This window comes from Eulemur rufifrons, chromosome 29, assembly GCF_041146395.1.
Source record: "Eulemur rufifrons isolate Redbay chromosome 29, OSU_ERuf_1, whole genome shotgun sequence".
Lineage (NCBI taxonomy): Eukaryota > Metazoa > Chordata > Mammalia > Primates > Lemuridae > Eulemur > Eulemur rufifrons.
The window spans coordinates 20,500,396-20,521,089 of NC_091011.1; the positions used below are offsets into that span (position 1 = coordinate 20,500,396).

At 42.1% G+C, this 20,694-nt stretch overlaps 1 protein-coding gene across 2 annotated transcripts in view; it reads right to left on the bottom strand.

Annotated features, from left to right (window-relative positions):
- BMPER (BMP binding endothelial regulator) overlaps positions 1–20,694 on the bottom strand; it is a 243,184-nt gene that overhangs the window by 177,845 nt on the left and 44,645 nt on the right. For both annotated transcript variants that reach the window (XM_069462240.1, XM_069462239.1), the window contains exons 4-6: positions 9,584–9,666; positions 5,879–5,969; positions 1,839–1,921 (exon numbers count right to left, since the gene is read on the bottom strand). In XM_069462240.1, the coding sequence (XP_069318341.1) occupies positions 1,839–1,921; positions 5,879–5,969; positions 9,584–9,666 (257 nt within the window). The remainder of the gene's footprint in view (positions 1–1,838; positions 1,922–5,878; positions 5,970–9,583; positions 9,667–20,694) is intronic.

Sequence of the window (20,694 nt, forward strand, 5' to 3'; positions counted from 1 at the left end):
GATCTTAATTTTTTCAACCAAAATTGAAAGCAGGACTTCCAGGGGCCTGAACTTGACCATCAGGTATGTTTCATTCAGCATGCATTTTGTTTAAAAATATATGAAATCAAAATGCCTTCAGTATATTTGAATTTGTGACCCCGGCACATATAACCTCTGAACTCATTTCCAGTTCCGAGCCTGGATGACACGGAAGAACTGCCATTGGTACAACAGCAGGAACACTCCGTCCTTCTTGCCACCTTCCAAATTTCCTCCCCAGGGAGGTCCAGCTGCCTGGCCCTGGCACACCTCTATCGGAAAGACAATTCGTTCAGACACACGTTTACAATTTCCTATTGAAATATGCCTTGTTTTTCCTCAACTCTACTCCCAAAAGAAGGAGAGTAATAAAAAAAATTATCAGAAAACTTTACAACTTCCAATACGGAAGAAATAAAATTGATAAGTGAGATACTTAAAGACAAATAGAAACCATTTACATAAAAAATTACATAAAGCTATTTAGCCATAATTAGCAAGAGATGAAAAACATGGAAGTTGAGTTGAAATATGCAAGTTCATGTTCATTTTTATTAGTAAATTACTTTTGCAGTTTTTATGTATTATTATATACATGATGTATATTATATGTGTGATATTACATGTTTTATGTCTATCTATCCATCTATTATTTATATATATATATATATATAACCTCTCTCTTCCTCCCTCCCTCTCCCCTATACAAAACCATCACCCTTGGTCATGTTTACTCTAATCTGAGCATCCCAGGTTGGGTGCGTGTGCTCCTACAGGAAAGAGGAAAGATTTTAGGAAAGACATGTAGAGAAATGACAACTGCTGTGATTTGTGATGATCCACATATGATTCTGCTTTGGCAAAATTAGGATTCTAGAGTTGCCCATGTATTTTCTTTTTTGTATTCTGAGATGCATGCAGAGCCACAGGTGACTTGGAAAATGTACGTTCTTTATTAAAAAGACTCCCTGGTGTAAATACCTTGGAGCAGCTGGTTAGGACTAGGTTCCCCATCACTACCATCACCACTACCACCACCAATGATTTTGTCCTAGATTTGTAAAATGTGAATAAAATAGATTTCTTTAAAATTGTAACACACATCAAGTTTCTTTCTTCATTCCTAAGCATGTTGAAGCTATCTGTAGTATGTGGATTAAAAGGTGACTATGCTTAGAAGACAAGTCTATGGTTTTGTCTCACTAAACCCTCCTCTGTGCTGATCCACCACTTGGGGCAATTTCCTCCTGTCCTGCTATAAATGACCAGCCTCAGGTCAGGTTCTCACCCCTCAGAATAAGGTGTCGCAAGCTGTGCGTATACCCATTGCTTCCCATTTGCACTAAAAAGCTCAGTGGCTACCTCAGCAAGAAGCTCCCCTGCCCCCAAGGAACAGAAAATCCACCGTGGTCTTCCCAAAGAAGGAGGCAGGTAAAGGAAAATCAACTTCTCTTCCTTACTCTTTAGAGCAGTGGTTCTCAGTGGGAAGCGAGTTTGCCCTCCATAGGACATTGGACAATGTCTGCAGACATTGTTGGTTGTACAACTGCAGTGTCCTGGCATCTAGCGGGTAGAGAGCAGGGATGCTACCAAACATTCTGCAATGCACAGGACAGCCCACAACAAAGAATCTACCCAGCCCAGAATGTCAGCAGTGTGGAGTCAGGTGGATAAGTGTTTCCCTTGGCCCCACATTAAGAGAGACTGATGTTTCTCCCGAGAAGGGGAGAGCCCGTGGAGATCAGGGGTGCTCTTGGTGAGCGAGAGCAGCAATCAGCCTGAAGGAACACTCTTGGGACATCCACAGCAGGACTTACAGCACAGGAGCACTTGGTACACTTGCTTCCTTCCGGCTGAAATTCCTCTCCTTCTCGGTACTGCACACCCTCAAACACACAGCCTGGAAAGCAGAGAAGCATGTAAATTAGGGCAGCAGCCTTTGTTCAGCCTGGCTGACCCTTCTGTCCGCTGCTCATCCATCTCCCACCTCCACTTCCCTCTCCCCGGCAGGGTATTCTCTGCAACCAGCAGACGAGGTTGCTGCATAGAAAAAAAAAAAAAAAAAGGGCAAAAGATTGGCATGGGACCAGAAAAGTCAAAGATGCTGGAAAACAAAAAAGACGGTGGAACCCAGGGCAGCCCGACAGGGAGCAGTAGCAGCGCTGCACATCGAGCCACGCGGTGAGTCTGAGGGCTGCACAGTGACCATGCCGACCACTGCCAGGGAACCAAACGCCACAGGGGCCAGAAGGGCGAATGGAAGGCCACGGGAGAGAAGTCACCAGCAAGCCCAAGGGCAGATGATGCTAAGGCTGCCATGTGGTGAGGACCCAGCAATAGCACAGCCTCCACCAGGCCCTAGGCGCCCTGACCTCGCTCCACCTTCCCAGCGATCCTACAAAGTAGGGACTCTCAGCACCCTTTCCACGGAAGAGGAAAACACAGCTCAGAGAGGGGAAGTCATTCACCCAGCTGGCAGGTGGCAGACCTGGATTCAAACTCAGTTCTGAACCACCTGCTGCCCTGTGCAGAGTGCCAGGAACAAGGGCAAGAAGGGGCACAGGCAGGGCAAGAGGAGCCACACTCGATTTTCAGCCTAGCCCTGTCTACGTAAAAGGGGCTGTGCGCCCCACCCCCAGCTTGGCTACTAATAGGACTAAAACCCAGGAGGTGTCCCCTATTCAGAGAGATGCTCAGGACACTGCCATATTCTAGAGAAAGGTCATAGGTGACCTGAGGCACAGGCTGGACAGGAACTCACAACACACAGGCCATGGGAGATGCTTGGCCAGGACAGCTGAGTCACTTTCCTCATCTCAGACAGTGCTGGAAGCAGAGCCAGCCATGGGCAAAGCTTAGCAAAGCTGGCTCTTGCGAAGGACTGATTCAGACCCCCAAGAATGAGTGTTCAAGGCCTGCCAACTAAAGCTGTCAGCAGAAGCCACCAAACTCTTGGACAGCTGGTCCCTGACAAGGGAGAACAAGCATTATCCCCACCCTGAACTGGCCACTGGCCTTGTTCAGCTCACCGCTAGATACGGAGCCCTTTGTCCAAATGAAAGACACGCAGACCAACACTACTGAGCCTGAAGTTGAACTGCCAAGTGAAACTATGGTTTTAAAAAAAGGCCCCAGGAGTAAGATCTTTTTGATACCCATACCCAGAGCTAGCCATCCACCACCTCCTTGCTGTTCCCAGTGACACAGGAAGACCGGGTAAGCGTGGGTCCCTCCTAGTGGCTGCATTTCAGCACTGTCAGGATGGCAGATGCCCAGTCTCCTCTCTTTAAAGGACACTTCCAGCAAAATGTCTTTAAATCTTTCATACATGCTTGTACCACATACTCTGTCATACAGATTTCATTTTAAATGAAAACTCTATGCAAACTGTTCCCAACACAATCCACCATCCCTGAGCAAAGAGTCAGACAAAAAGGAAGGAGCAGACAACCAAGAATGCTCTGGAATCTGTTTCAGGAAGACACTGACCACAGACTGTACATGTTTGTCATTATGCAGAATACCATTCCCTGATCAATGACAGATGCCTGTCCTTCTGGTTTACCCAGGAGAACACCCCGAAGCCTCCCTTGCCTTTCCCTATCTAGACTGGCTCAAGCCGTCCCTCCCTCCCAAGACAGGATAATCCTGGAGGCAGCCCCTTCTGAATCTCCCAATTTGCATCCCAAAGCTTGGCCTTGGGAATTAAGGGGAGGGAGCAAAGCTGATTCCTGACCCCATAACTAAGGGCACAGAGACTGCCCAGGTGTCAGGTGCTAGTGTGTGGCACCGGCCTGCAAACTTTTAAAGAAGATTTGCCTCCCACTGCTCTTGGACCGCAGCAGAACAATTCTCACCACGTGTGTGGGCACGGGCGGCAGCGCGGCACGGTGGCAGGGAGAGAGGAAGGGCTGGGTGCCAACCGCACCTTCGGCCCTTACTGCTCACTCGCGGCCACGGGCAGGCGCTTGTGCTCGCTGGGTCGTATTTCTTCTTGTGTGGACAGCGGACAATACCTCACCCCTCTCTGGACGGCCGTGAGGACCTAGCACTGCAACATGAGCAGTCATGGAGCTCAGCCTTTTCCTTCCTGGGAACTCGACCAAAAAATGGAGTGAAAGAAGCAATTGCTCAGATATGATCACTTCGCCTGCTGAAATAAATTCACTCTGCTGTTTATGCACCCACAGTTTCAAAGGCAGCCTGAAAATATGACAATCTCCAAGGTGAGAAAAATATTATACATGGTGGGAGGTGTCAAGTGCTCTTCTCATGCTTGTGGCTCCATTAAGGGCCCCGTGGCTGTAAGCAGGGGGCTCGGGGTTGATTCTGTGTCGATAAAGCAACAGTCCACTCAACACAACTGAATTCATATTTAAGAGCTATGGTAATTTTTAAATCAGTATGGCATGTAAAATTTGCTCTGTTATCAATCTCACATTTGGTGTATACAGAAATTATCTGGGAGACCCGGGTCCCCGGGGTTCCTCGGAGATTCTGATGGAATTGGTCTGGGATGCAGCCTTGGCATCAAGATCCAGTTTTCAAAGCTCCCCATGTCCCCGGTGATTCTCTTGTGCAGCCCAGAGAACTGATCTAACTTAATAAAGATCCTGGAGGCATTGAAGGATATGGTTACTCGATACAAGCTGTTCAATACATTCGGGGTGAAAAAGTCCTCAAGCAAACTCTGTTTGATAGACACCAAACAAGTGGATTATGGAAAAAAAATTATTTTACTTTCAACTTTTTGGCTTTCATGTAAGCTCATCGAACAAGACAAGCTTTGCAGAAATCCCAGTGTGAAAAGGAAGCTAAATAAAGGCTGCCTGGGGAGGTGAGGAAGGTTAGAAGCAGTGGAAATTGGCTGTCCTTGTCATTCAATGATGAGAAAAGGCTGAACTTTAAAGGGACTCAGGTCTGCTGTGCATTGGGGACCCCACGGAGGAAAGCGGTCGGCGCCTGGGAAAGAAATGGGGGCTCGTCTTCACAGAGCATCCCTCTGTGGTGCCTTAACCACTTTCCAGCAAGGTTCCAAGAACAGAAGGTCCTTTGGAGATTAACCTCAAAAGCAAAGTAGTAGTTGCAAGTATCACCACCCGTGAGGAAAAGCACTCAGAGAAAACCCAAAACGCAGAACACCTGTCTGAGACTATCGACCAGTGGCTTAAGAGATCAGGGAAAAAAAATCTCTTGACTCAAAATCCCCAGGCTTGTATGTGAGGGCAAGAAAAGATGCAGGAGGCCTTTGTAATCTGCTCAGAAAAGTCAGAGGAAACATTCCAGCCACTGGAAAGAAAAGATCCCTTTGCTGTCAGCTTGGAATCAGGGCCCCCTGAAACAGACAGCGGGTCCAATCTGTTGAACTACACCAAAAACTGAGACCAGCAAAACCCTAAGCTAAATTCGCTTAGGGACACAGCTCTCAGTTTTCAGAAAACATCTGGTCACCTCATCACCACCGCGAGCTCTGGCCAAGGTATTGCAATATGAAGCAGTAAAAAGACATTTCTGGAAGCAAGGGAAAGCCACAGCCTTTTCTTCCAAAATAAGCATTACCTGTGGCCCTGCGGAGTGGAAAGCAGGCCTCCCGAGCCTGGAGGACCCACATGCCAAGACCTCCAGCACGTTGCGTTCGTACTGGGCACACCAGGGAGGCCAACGGGGTGTTTCTAGGCAAAGGGGTTTGCTCTCTAAACCCGCTAGGTGCATAGATGTAAAGTGAGGAAAACTCCAGCCCGGTGGGCAGGGGATGGGGGTGGAGGAAATCACGCATTCCTGAGAGAACACAGAGCGATTTCCACAGTGTCGGGCCCCACCAGGGAGCCCTCCAGCCTCCCCGTCCTGAGGACGTTACCTGGACACGTGGGGCAGCAGGATCCCAGGTGCTCCAAAGGGTTTTTACAGTGAACAACACAGCGGACCTCAGACTCCGTGACGACGCCCTCCTGAAAAACACAACGCCACAAGCAGAGTCAGCTCAGGATTCCCCCCCCCCCCCCCGGAGTGACTACTTCTGGGAAGTGACTAAGGTAGGAGAAGCGAACACAAAAAGCACAACGCGGCGGTGGGTGTCAGGCCCAGAGGTGTGTGGTGTGGCACCAATGAGGTAAGACCCCGGCTCACCCCACCGACGCTGTAGCACTCAGAGTGCTAATCCTGTCACCTGTTCTTTTCCCTGTCCTCGCCCTTTCTCTGTGGTCCTAATTTCTTTCTTTCGTTTAAATCTAGTTTTTTAAACCTTCTTGCTGTCGGTACCTGACCGAGTCTAGCTGGTCATTCACAGTTGTTTGAAGTTTTCAATGCTTACTATTATATGGTTTCTATTATTGTTATTACACTTCAAGTCATTAATTCCAAGGCACAGAGTGCAAGCATCAGACCCCAGACCAGCCCTGGAGATGCAAAATCCTTACCGGCCTGCTAGAAATAACTGGACGAGCTCTGTCATCTTAGACACGTCACGCCACTCACAGAGAGCCTGGGTCTCAGTTCCCTCAAGCACCAAACGAAGAGATTAGAAAAAAACTGTTTTTAAGTTCATGTCATATATGTCAAAATAGAGATTTTAGGTCTTAACAATAAAATCAAGTGAGTCATTTGCAATCTACTATTGCGACACTAATATCACCTTAATGTCAATGGAAATATTTTTTAAATTAATTTTCAGAGTTGGTCCTTGAAGGATTTTCTCCAGGTTCTCTGCCCATTCTGTAAATGGATTCGCGTTTTTGTTTATTTGTTTAATTTTGTTTTAAGGGGAGAGGTAGAACAGGCTGAAACCAAACGTAACAATTTGACAACTGGGTCGCTTTTTCATCATGTCTGCCGCCACGTTCTCTCCGCCCAACAAGAAGGGTTATATCCTCAACGTCTTCATGTCATGTCAGGCCTGAGGTTCCCACAACCAGGGGAATTCATTGTGGTCTCTGTCACATTTGGGAAAGAAAAAAACAACTCCCAAAATACCGGCAATATACAACATCAAAAAGAGAGCCGTGCTTTCGTGACATAACTGAAGCAATGCACAAAGCTGTGTATGGCCCAAGATCAATTTCTCTTCGGTCTCTGCAATCCAGATGGAGGACTCAGGTTAGTTCCAGCATGAATTTCCTCTCTGTGATCTTCAGATTTTCCCCTTCCATCCGATAAGAAATTAAAAGCAGAAAAATAAAGGTGAATTTTTCACCGTCAGAACTCCTTTGGCAGGAGGTTGTAAGAAAGATGACAGAAGCCAGGCGTGGTGGCTCACACCCATAATCCCAGCAACTCGGGAGGCTGAGGCAGGAGGATCGCTTGAGCCCAGGAGTTTGAGGCTGCAGTGAGCTATGATCGTGCTCCTACACTCCAGCCTGAGTGACAGAGGGAGAACCTGTCTCTAAAAGAATACAAGTAAAAATAAATAGTAAAAAGAAATAGGGTAGAATTGCATTCAAATGGAAATAGACCGCATCATTAGATGCCCTGTTATCTGTCTGGTGCCCCGTTGTACCCAGTCCACGCAGGCACTCTACCAGAGCATTTGTAATGACAGTCTGGCTCACTGTTTACAACCACCCTGTGAGGCAGTACTATTCCACTGCAAAGGAGGTAAAAGTGAGGTGCAGCGAGGTTAAGTAGCAAGTCATGTTGAATACAGAGCCTATATTTCAACTCACTACCCTGTGCTGTCTCCTCTCTTACCTTTTGTGCCCCAAGAGGAGAGGAGCCTGCAACAAAGGTTGCAGTTGTGTCATTCTGTGGAGGAACAAGAAGACCTCCCTGACAAGTGCCAGCAAATGGCCATTTCCTGCATTCTGAGACAAGGTCTCATTCTCTAAAGAAGGAAGCAAGCAAGCTCGGGAGGGAAGGAAGCAGCTGAGCAGAGGAGCTGCCTTTGGAGCTCCCTTCACAGAAGGTTGGTTTTCTGCTTACTGAATGATATCACACTAGCTAGTAGGGAGTAGGTGAAGTTTGAGAAAAGAAGGAGAAATGAAAGGCAAAGTTCCTCTTCGGTAGGTAACATCCCCTTTCTGAGCTCCTTTCTGCGGTTCAGCATCTCCTGACTCCAAAGGCTGCTGGACTTTAAGATCTCTTCCAACAATAATTCGAGATTCCTGCATCATTCCCGCTGGGCCCTGCTGAGTGGCCAGTGACCAAAGATGACAGGCAATAGCAGTTTCAGTGGAAACAACTGATAATGGCTTCATGTGTTATTCAGTCAACAAAATAGTCCCTCCCACAGAATAGCTTCCATTTAATTTGAACAAATCTTCATCCAAAGGCAGCAAAACTCACCTCTGGTCCATGCAACTTGAGAATCTTCAAGGCCTCTGACTGTTGTATAGAGACGTTACACTAGACCCCAAAAGGCACGTGCTTAACTTGTTTAACAAACATTGTAACCATGGCTTTCAGAGTGTCTCCACCAAAGACAAGAGGGAGGGTAAGGGTGGGTGGAACAAGTGTGGGCTTTTGGTGTTATTAAAACTCATTGCTCTTGTCTTTCTGTACTATGAGACTGATCGAACCTATAACCTGGAATAAAAATTGAGCAAATATTTGTTGATTTAATGAATCTATTATTTGTATTTGTTCTACCAACTGCTTATTCACAAATAACTTAGATTTCCTACATTAATAAGCTGGATATTTAACAGGATAAATAACTGAAGGTTTTATAAATGAATATGCCTACTATGGGCATGTAATAAGAACATGACTATGTAAAATTCAGATTTTAATAAATAAAACGTCATTATGCTTCAGCTAAGAGCAGAGAGAATTCTCCAATATTATACAACCTTTCAGTCTCCTTTAAATGCAAAAGCATATCCTTGGACAGTGAAATGGGATTAGGGATAAAATGATTTAACAGCACCTTCTCTACAAAGAAGAATTTTTAAGTTATATCCAAATTAGATGAGCATAATTTTTTAACAGACTATACAGAGATAAGAAAACGAATTTGAAAATTTAGGTTCTCCATTTCTCCTTTGGTTTTTCTTGCTGTGTTTAATATCTGCAGGGATTAGAGACATGTGGAATTACCGTTGTTTTCAGAGTTCAGCAAGGATCAGCCACAGTAACTCCTTAGCTGCTCTTAGGTGGCTCTTAAATTTGTCAGGTTGAAATCATTGAGTTACAGTATACTAATTGCTTCAATTTAATACAGTTTGCAAATTGGCTCCAGTTCAAAATCTTTTTAAATCAAAGAAGGAAAATATATATCCTCTAACAATACCTCTTTTCTGCTAACAGGAATTTGTGTTTTGCTCAAAGATGACTTCACAGGAAGACATGAATTTTCCCCAAGGACATATGCATCTTCCCAGAGTATTTCCAGGCACAATTTGACAATGGTGAACAATTCTGCTGTGTGTTTCTGGAAGCAAGTCCTACACAATGTCCATCCTGTACCTGCCTTGTTATGGTGAATGTCACAATAAATATGTACAAGGATAAAGTTGCTTTTTCGTTTGTTTTTCATTTTCATTTGCCTTTTGGGGGTTTTGTCCTATGTTGTCAGAAAGAGGACTCTATGGATTCCTTTTCACTGAAGAGTAAAATAGTTGAATCTTACCTGGCACTGGCGCAGGACACAGGGCTCAGCTGGGCTCTGCCATTTGAAGGAGCTGTTATAGGTGTTTCCTTCATAGGTGCAACCTAGACAGGAAACACAGAAGCAGGAAGAAAGGCCAAGAATGAATGTGGGTTTCCTTTATCTTTAGAACAAAAGAAGTTATGTCCTCTAAGCCAAGACTAGTGATCGCAGGAGCCACCATGTTCCTTGGCTATTTTTCCCCAAAACACAACTAAGCCTTCCAAGCACCCACTTGGCATTCACTCACATTAATTCTTTGACTACTGAGAAGATTAACCTTGGGGACTATATTTTCAAATGGAAAACCATAGATTGATGAACTCTCGTGGCTAAAATGCATAACCTCATAGCTTCATTTATGCTTATTGACAGATGAGAAGTACTGGAGCTGAAAACACCACTGGGAAAGGGGAGCTTACAAATGACTAAATGAACTCAAAATTGCTGAGGATCAAGAGGGAAGTTTAAAACATGGTAGGAGATAAAAGCAGAAAATTTAAATATAGGAATTGATTGCAAAATTCTATACCCATCTAAGACTCATAAAGAACCTACTGTCTTTGCTAGATAAAACCTTCCAACTCTTATCTCCCGTTCTAAGAGCTATGATTTCATATTTCACTTTTACTTTTAGGGAGTAAATTAGATTAAGCAAATCTAAAACTACACATGTACAGATTACCACATGCTAATTCATGGGCCAAAACAGAAGTCAAAGGCCAGAGATCCCCAAAAGACAAAACAAGCCAATTAGCTTGAGTTCCTATAGAGAAAGCCAAATAAATAATGGTGTGAAGATCACAGCCTAGGTCTTATGTTAGTTTGTACAAATAACACCTTCCATGCTGTGGGTTATGCTCTCTGGGAAGATGCACTTAGCTATGCCTGTAGTCCCTATATCCTTAGGAGCCCAGGAGGCAAAGAGATTTACCAATAACAGTCTTGTTTACTTAACCCAGAAAGTACAGAAGACAGAACACCCACATGGGACAGTGCCAGTAGAAAAGGGCCCGGCTCTCTGTTTCGATGACTGACTTCTGGCAAGCTAATCAACCTCAATTCACAAGTTGTTCTTGTCCAAGATACAGAAAGGAGACTCACCTCCTTCCATGAGATCTTTTAGACACTGTTGTGGTAAAAACCCTCTTCAGACATTCAATCAGAATAACAAAGGACTTAAAAAAATTTCAATAGATGTTTTCATGAACTCAGAACCATGATCTGAATTCCCAAAGAATTATGAATGATCAAAAAGAGCCCAGTAACACTCTTCTCCCTAGTTCCTACAAATCAAATTACTAAAGTACACAGTGATTGGAAACACATTAAGGAAATGCTTTCACCATATATTTTTTAATTTCCTTTGCACGAAGTGTTACAGAGATAAAATGTTCAACCACAGGAACTCCTAAGCATACTGCAAATACTTACGCCAAACCGAGAATGAATACAGTAAATTTTCAACAATGAAAACCAATATAAAACAATTTGGGCTAGCATAAATCTTACTGAACAAACGCACTTACAAGAGACGTGCCATGTGCATGTCTGATCCACTAACACAGACTCACTCAGATAATAAATAACTTGTTCTGAGAGATGGAGGCGGGGAAATCAGAGAACCAAATCCAATTCATGTTAAATCCAAGTAAATATGAAACGCCTGCCAAGTCTGCCAGTAGAGTTTCTGAATATGTTATATATTTTCATCATCTGAATTTTTTTAAAAAAATGGAAAGAAAGGGTGATTTTTCACTGCTAACAGGGCAGGCAAAGATCTTGCCGTTTTTACTTTGGAGCAAAGTACTGAAAACCCATACAGGCCGGGAGGAACGGCAGCTTAAGAGACTGTTTCTAAGCAATGCCATGTCATGTGCAAAGGGCTCCCAGGAATAGCACTGGCTCTCTGGATTATCCCAGTCTATATGGGATAAAAGGTATGGGAACAATTGGTCCACAGTGCAGGGAACTCAACAGTGTTTTCTGCTTCAAATAACTCTCAGTTGGAAGCCTTGTTCCTCTATCATATTTTACCTTGTGGAAAAAAAAAGACTGGGCAATAATACTGGAAAATCAAATAAAGATCAGATTGTAAAGTGCTGCACTGCTTAACCACCCTTGTCTACATGTTGGTCTACCATCCCTGGGTCGATGTAATAGATTTTCCCAAACAATGAATGAATCTGAATGACTGAATAGACTCCAAAACATCTGTGAAAATCTCTTTAGCAAACGTAATCTATCCCTTTTCCTTCTTCACCTACCATCACTTGCACCAACTATCAGTTAGGGAAACTGCAGTATATCAAGCTTTAGAGTAGACTTCATATGTAAGGATTCTTGGAAATAGGGTAATTAAAGAAAGGACATTTTCACTGTTCTTTTGGTTCATGTTTTAAGGCAAACATGTTATCTTAATGCAAGACACTAACTTGAGCTATGTGAAGACTCAGATATACATACAATCAAAGTAAACCTTTTGTATACTCCAGAAATAAATGACTTAATTTTCTGTTAGGCAGATTCTTTAAAATAAATTCTATTTGCCACCACCTTTATGCTGCTAATAGGGTAAACAGGCAATATCTTGGCTTATTTTTATTTAAACCCCAGAGGTGGAATATACTCACTCTCTCATTGGCCCGGGTAGAAAGAGAGGCAGAGAAATTTCTCATCATATATCCAAAAGCGCTTCTCAAACTCCTCTAATGAAAGACCAGTCTGTCTTGTTTTTTTTTCCTAATCCAATGTGGAATGATATTTTTATGAAATATAATAAAAATGACTTTTTAGAAAAGACAAAATATAAGCCCATTTTTTATTATTCCATGTCATAGGCATAAAACATTTTGCTGAATTATATTAAACATTTCTCATTGTTACTCTCTATTTCTCCATTTGGCTTATTGTAGATCAGCATCATGGTCCACTGACCATCGGTGACCTGCAGAGCACGTTCTGGGTATTGTCACATTGGGGTATACATCAAGGGAGCAGGGGAACAACCCAAAGAAACAATATAAATATTTCAAGCTTTCATGTTTAGAACTAGAAGCAAACTCACAGATGGCATAATTTATCTCTTTCATTTTACAGATGAGAAAATTTGCACAGAAAGACTAAAGGGGCATACTCCAAATTAGAAGGATTAGGTGTGAAACTAACACTAGAATCCAGGTTCTGTGTGAAATTCACATTTTTACATCTACATCTAAACTGGTAGTATTATTCTGGCATTTTATAATTCAGCATAATATCCTTTGCATTGAGGACATCATGGCCCAGGAAAAAATGCCAATACTGACTCTTATAAAATTTCATAATAGTAAATCCAGTAATTAAATGAAAGAGTATGTAAGTAGGATAGTTAGAAGAACAGTTAGGTAAATACGTAGCAACCAGTAAGGTAGCTTTGCTTTTTACTTTAATTTTAAATAAACTTTCTGCAAGGGAATTTATAAACATTCATTAGTTTTCTTCTGGTGATAAAAAGCTTTTGAGATTCCATAAGCTTCAACAAAATCATCAGTAGGAAGAAGTGGTTATTTTCTGATAAAATCACTACAGCATATTTGAACCAATAGTTCTCAACCAAGGGCTATTTTCCTTCCACACCAATCCCCACCTATAGGACTTTGGGTGACATTAGGAGATATTTTCATCACTCACAGCTGGGGGCTACAGAGCGGTACAGGCATCCAGCAGATAGAGGCCAGGGTGCCGCTAAACACCCTATAACACACACCAAAAATTAACCAGCTCAAAATTCCAGTTGGGCAAGGTTAAAAAAAAACCCTGATTTAAACCATCACACAGAGCTCAACAGTTCTTCTTTACCTCTAAAATAATACAAAAATGAGCCTAAACTGGCTACATTTTCCTTTTGTATATGTTTGGATTTTTTTACGTCAAATATTTATAGGGCGAGGAAGAACTTCAGAGAATTTTTTCCTGATATTCTTACTCGTGAAGAAAGGCTTGGCCCAGTCCACTCAGAAAACACGTGGCAATGGAAACAGGAAGAACACAAATTAATTGAATCCACAGTGAAGCAATAAAACTCATTTTTCCTATTAGTTGTGACCTTTTTTAGTGGCCACATCATCCCAAGGGAAAAAGAATACCACACATTTTCATCATTCTGTTGTTAAAATAGCTGTTAAAAATCATCAGGACCATAAAAAATGGCACTGGCCTTCTAACGAGCCTTAGCTGTGCCTAGTTTCTCCCTTCTAGTCTTAATCCTCTCACTTTTCATGCTAGCATTAGCCTAAGAGCAGAGAACTAGATCTTCCCGTTACCAATAACGTAACCCCTGGGCACCCAAATCCCTTATAACATGGCCCTGACCTACATTTCCAGCTGGTTGTCTTCATCCCTAGAACTCCGCCTCCAGCCCCGGGGTCACTGTCACAGTGAACTTGCACGCTTCTGAATACACACTTGCGTTCCTCAGCCAAGGCCCTCTGGCTTCTACCTCCACCATCCTGCTGAAACTTCACTCTCTCGACCTGCAGCTGCCTTCTATGTGCCCAGTTAAAGGACAGTCTTTATCCTAGGACGTCCCTGCAGCATGCTGACCATGCTTTCCTTCTTCAACCCCCTCCCACACCTTCTAGATGCTCTCTCCCCAGTATCTTTCCAACCTCTCTACTCCGGCCTCAGCTAAGGTGCTGGTTACATCTCGCCTGGACAACATGCTCCTTGACTGTCTCACCTGCCTGTGACAGGGGGCTTTTCCAAGCCATTTCCTACCCAGCTGCCAGTGTGTGCTCTTTCAGGTCTGATTATGTCACTTACATCCTTGAACTCTATCAATAACCAACAGTGCATGGCCTGCATTAGGTGTAGTAGACCAGGTACCTACCCCTAACTCTTCTTTTCCAGACACATTGGGTCAGAGTTTCCAGAAATAAGAAGTGGAAGAAGAATCTAATGTGCAGCCAGGATTGAAAACCCAGTTCTTTACTATAAAATTCAAATAGCTCCCAGGCCTGGCCTTGACTCACTTCTTGGTCCTCTTTTCTGCTGCCCCCAAACCCACACTCCCTCCACTGTGACAGCTATACTTAGAACTCCCCCAGACATGGCCAGAAGCTCTCATCCTGTGTTTCTGCACATGCTGGCCCCTTCTTGAAAAGCCCAGATCCATCCATTCCCTCTATCTCGATGGCCCCTACAAGGACACCCAGGTCACCCAGGCTCTCCTTCCTTGCCTGGCTAATTTGTCCTTCAAGGTTCAGCTCAAGGTCATAGTCTCTGGGAAGCTTTCCTTAAAACTTCCCCACTCAGGGTGTGCTCCTGTGCTCTTTCTCCATGCACACTGTGAATGCCCAGGTCCCTTACAGTACTTTGTATGTAGCAGATACATAATAAATGTTTAATTTCACTGATAATAAATATTAATATATTCCTGCAAACCACAGAAATAGAACATAGAAACAGTGACATTCACTGGACCTCCTCTCTTCTCTTAGGCATGTGACCCCATTCAATTCCACCTCCAAAAACAGCAAAGTTTTCCTGGAGCAACTCAGATAAGTAGGGGGTCTTTTATTTTCCAAAATCCACTTTGGTACCCCAATCTCCTGGTTAATTCTTATTTGGGGGGGGGATGCAGAATAAGCATGTACACAATCATATTTACTAAATTAAACCACACAGTCATATTTACTAAATTAAACCAAACTGGGGTCTTTGAAGTCAGCTCATGCCACATGGCACAGGGAAGCAGAGCAGACAGGTCTGCCATGCTTTGCCGCTTCCGGGCCACCTGATAGGTCACCCCCACCCCCCTGGATTTAGTCAATAAGCCCCAAATTACCCCAGCCCAGTACAATTTTTTTTTAATGAACCACTTTTCAGACACTGTTTTCCAGAAACATATGGAAGTATAATCAAAAGGGATAAACATAAAATCTGACTAGCCATTCTAGGGCTTAAATTGTGTCTTTAAGAGTTCATTTAAAAGAGGCTTTTATTACTCTTCAAGGCTGTACCTACCATGAATCCTGCAGGCAATTTTGCTCATTTTTGGTTAATGGGGATTTTATAGCCAAACCATTTCCTCAATCCCAAGAGAAAGAATCAGACCCATGAACCAAGTTCTTAAAGAGTAATATGTGCCCCTTCACCACAGTATTTTTTCATAGGTTTTTTTGCTTTGTTTCCAATTAGGAATTCAATATGTGATTGAAATGGAATCATCGACAACAGAAAGAGAAATGGTAAAAAGCTACTTAATTTTTGATGATTTTCTGAATAAACCCCAAATGTGCAGAAATATCAGATGAGTGCAGTGAAATCAATTACAAATTCAACTCACTTCCCTAATACAAGGAACGCAAAATCTCCACGTGACTTACTTGGATTTCTAATCTTTGCATTTATTAGAGACTGTAAAGTGATGAAATTGTGGCCTACAGTCTCATAACTCTATGGATCATAACACATATAGTGTCTGGCATTGATAGGAAGGTAATGAAATAAATTCTATGAACCACAAATAAATTGGGCTTCTAGTCAATAAAATATGCTTTTTAATTTTCAATGTCATTAATACAATAAAGGATCTATGAAATACATTAAAGGAGAAAAATACTTGCAACAGCTTCTTACACATCACCCATCATTTCTGCATTTGATCTGTTCTTACTATAAACATTTCTAATCATGGAAGTGCCTCTCCCTCTGGGCTGATCCACATCACAGCAACCATCCTACCCTCAGCGCCCTGTTGTCAAAGAGCCAGCACCCACTGCCTCTCAACAGGCAAAAGAACAATTAAGTGGAGCTTACACAGGGCGAAAATGGAGAAAGAAGGAAAACAGTACTACACTGGGAGAGACCATCCTGTGACGCTGTAAGACCAGCTTTCTAACGTGGGCAGGAAAATGTTACCAAAGGTCGTTTCCAAAGATGAGTTCCAAAAACATTTTTGAAAAGTATTGTGCAAATAATCCTCCCACAGGAAAAATGGAAAGAAGAGAGAAAACTAAAATCATTGCATACATTATTGTAGGTGAAGCATTGTACTTGGAGTTTTCACATGGGATTCAATTTTATTCTCATAAAAAGCACGATAGGACAGATAATATTTTACTCCCAAATTTTAAAAATGAGGAAACCCAGGTTCAAAAAAGCAAAATTACTTTGTCTAGGGTCACACAGCCACTCTTATTCCAAAAGCCATGTTCCATCCACTTTTTGAGTTCTGCCAGGCACATAGAAGGAGCTCTGAAAGTAGTAGCTTCAACAGTAAAAATCATGTCCCTGGGGAAGGTGGCTTGCTGCCTTTCAGTGATACTTTAACAGCGGTCCCCAACCTTTTTGGCACCAGGGACCAGTTTCATGGAAGACAATTTTTCCACAGATTTAGGGGGTATGGTTTCAGGGTGATTCAAGCGCATTACATTTATTGTGCACTTTATTTCTATTATTATTACATTGTAACATATAACGAAATAATTATACAGACTTCTCTGCTAATGATAATCTATATTTGCAGCCTCTCCCAGTGCTAGCATCACTGTCTCAGCTCCATCTTAGGGGCATTAGATTCTCATAAGGAGCACGCAACCTAGATCCCTCACGTGCAGTTTACAGTAGGTTTCATGCTCCTATGAGAATCTAATGCCACTGCTGATCTGACAGGAGGTGGAGCTCAGATGGTGACACAAGCAGTGGGGAGCGGCTGTAAATACAGATGAAACTTCGCTTGCCGGCCCGCCGCTCACCTCCTCCTCTGCAGCCCAGTTCCTAACAGGCCACGGACTAGGGGCTGAGGACCACAGCTTTAAAATGATGTTTCAGTAATGATTGAAACCAGCATTATAAGGTTTAAAAATGCATGTTTTGTGGCTGGAGTGGCAAGAGCTAATTTTGCGGATTTATGTTTAAACTCTGTTCTAAGTGTCTTTACATTTGGCTATCAGTCATGCTAAGCCTTGAGCCTTTTGACATCAGGAAGCAACAGATAATGAGGGCTCAAAGCATCAAATCCAAACATCTAAGGTTGGATTCACGCATTTTTCATAGTAGGAATGTTTTTCACAGTTTGGGGTGCATGGTAGCAGCCTAAAAAAATAAAATTTATTTTAAGACAACAAAACAACCAATAACCTCACGAGATATATAATATTATAGTGGCTACAAACAAAAAGTCATGAATGGAAGCCTCAGTTTCCCCAAAGTAATTTTAAAGACATCCACGAATATCTTTTTGGTAAGCATAAATAAGAAATGAGTTATATACAACACACATATGAAATACCATCTGTGTCACTGATGTATTGCCCTGCAAGATTTTTATACTTTGGAAAGCATATTACATGATGTAATCCTTATGGCTGATTAAATAGGGTGTTTAGGGATCACTGGGAAAAAAGATATGAGAAATATTCCACCACCACCCTTTTTCTTTTATTTTTTATTTCAAAATAATTATAGATTCACAGCAAGGTGCAAATAAATATATGGGGAGATTCTGCACATCCTTCACCCCACCTTCTCCCATGTTAACATCTTGTATAACTATAGTATAATATCAAAACCAAGAAATTGACATGGGTGCAATCCACAACACTTATTTCAGATTTCACCAGTTTTGCACACACTCACTTATGTGTTTGTGTGCATATGTGTAGTTCTATGCAGTCTTATCTTGTAGACTCTTGCAACCAATCAACACACAGAACTGTGCCCTCACCATAATGCTCCCTCTGCTTCTTGCCTTTATCCCCAAACCCTGGCAGTCAGAAATCAGCTCTCCATTTCTATAACTGTGTTATTCAAGAATGTTGTATGAAAGAAGTCATCTAGTATATATGTAGCCTTTTAAGATTCACTCTTTTCTCTTTAAATAATTTTTTTGAGTTCCACCCATGTTGTTGCAGGAATCAACAGTTTATTCTTTTACACTGCAGAGTAGTATTCCCGGGTATGGCTGCAACCCTTACTGGGTTTGTTTACCCCATCACCCAGTGAAGGACATCTGGGTTATTTGCAGTTTTGGGGGGTTTTTTGTTTTGTTTTACGTATTACAAATAAATCTTCTATGAACATAAACGTATATAGGATTTTGTATGAACACAGGGTTTTGTTTCATGGGATAAATGCTCAAGAATACAATTACTGGGTCATATAGTAAGTATATGTTTAGTTCTTTAAGAAACTGCCATAGTGATTTCCAGAGTGGCTGAACCATTTAACATTTTCAACATCAATATATGAGAGATTTTCCACCTCTTCACCAGCATTTGGTGTTATCACTCTACAGCTGACCCTTGAACAACTTGGGGCTTACAGGTGCCAAGCCCCCACACAGTCGAAAATCCATGTATAACTTTTGACTCCCCAAAAACTTAACTATTAATAGGCTACTGTCAACTGGAAGCCTTACCGATAACATAAACAGTGAATTGACATATATTTTGTATGTTATATGTATTATATACTGTATTCTTACAATAGACTAGAGAATAAAATTTTATTTAAAAATTGTAAGGAAGAGAAAGGATACTTATTATTCATTAAGCAGAAGTGGGTCATCGTAAAGGTCTTCATTCTCATTATCTTTACATTGATTAGACTGAGGAGGAGGAGGAGAGTAGCTCTTGCTGTCTCAGGGTGGCAGAGGCAGAAGCGGTGGAGGAGGTGGAAGGGGAGGCAGGAGAAGCAGGCACAATCAGTGTAACTTTTACTGAAAAGAATCCACATACAACTGACCCGTGCAATTCAAACCTGTACTGCTCAAGGGTCAACTGTATGTATTTTTAGCCATTTTGATAAGTGAGCAGTGATATTTCATTGTGGGTTTTTTTTTCCCCTGTGGGGGATTTTCTGGTGAAAATTTTAGACAAATTCTAAAAGAGCTGTAACCCTTCATCGTAGTTTTGATTTGCATTTTCCTGATAGCTAATGATGTTGAACATCTTTTCATCTGCTTAATTGCTATCTGTATACACTCTGATGAAACCTGTCTTCATATCTTTTGCCCATTTTCTATTTAGAGTTCTTGTTGGCTTCACAAAGTTTTCCACAGAGCAAATGTTTATTATATTGATGAGGTCCAATAGATCAATTTTTCCTTTTTATGGACAGTGCTGTTTGTGTCAAATCTGAAAACTCTTTGCCCCAACTCTAGATCCTAAATATTTTCTCCAACATGCATTTTCTACAAGTTTTATAGTTTTACATTTCACATTTAAGTCTGTGATCAATTGTGACTTAATTTTTGTATAATGTATGAGGTCAAGGTCAGGTTTGGTTTTTTTTTGTTTTTTTTTTTTTTTTTTGCCTACGGAGGCCTAATTGCTCCAGTGCCATGTGAGGAAAAGGCCAGCCTCCTTCCCTTGGGTTGCTCTGGCACCTTTGTTAAAAATCACTTGGGCGTATTTGTGTGAATCTATTTCTGGATTCTCCATTCTGTTTCGTTTATCTATGTGTTTATCTCTCTACCAATACCACACTGTCTTAATTATTATACTACAGCTATAAGTCCCAAAATTGGGCAGATTGATTCCTCCTACTTTATTCTGGTTTTTCACGATCGTTTCAGCTATTCCAGGTCCTTTTTCTTATTATATAAATTTTAGAATAAGTTTGTCTATGTCTACAAAATATCCTTGTTGGACCTACCCTTTTTCATACCATTTTTAAAATTACTTAAATGGGGAAATCAGGCTTGATCCACGCATCATTCAGGAGCCTCTCTCATTGTGGGATGAAGCCAGCCTCTGTTTGCTAAGTACATTTTGGGGAAGCATTTTTCAAAGAGCAGTCCAAGTACTAGGACATTCCGAGGAGCCTGTCAAAATTCAGAGCTCTGTACTCATCCTTTTCTTCTTATTGCCACCTCCTTACATGGGCTCTTTGCTGGAAAGTTTGAGTGGAGTCTCATTCAGGTGAGATGATTTTAGAACTGTGAAACCATTAGAAGAGGCGTCTGATTCGACAGCCCAATATATGTGCAGAGTCCTCTGGGAGGCTGTGTGCAGCCCCCTCTGACCTCATGCCATGAAATCAGAGGGGCTCTTTGTTACATTTGAAACATGGGTAGATAAGGGCATTAAAGAGAAAAAGTCACCCAT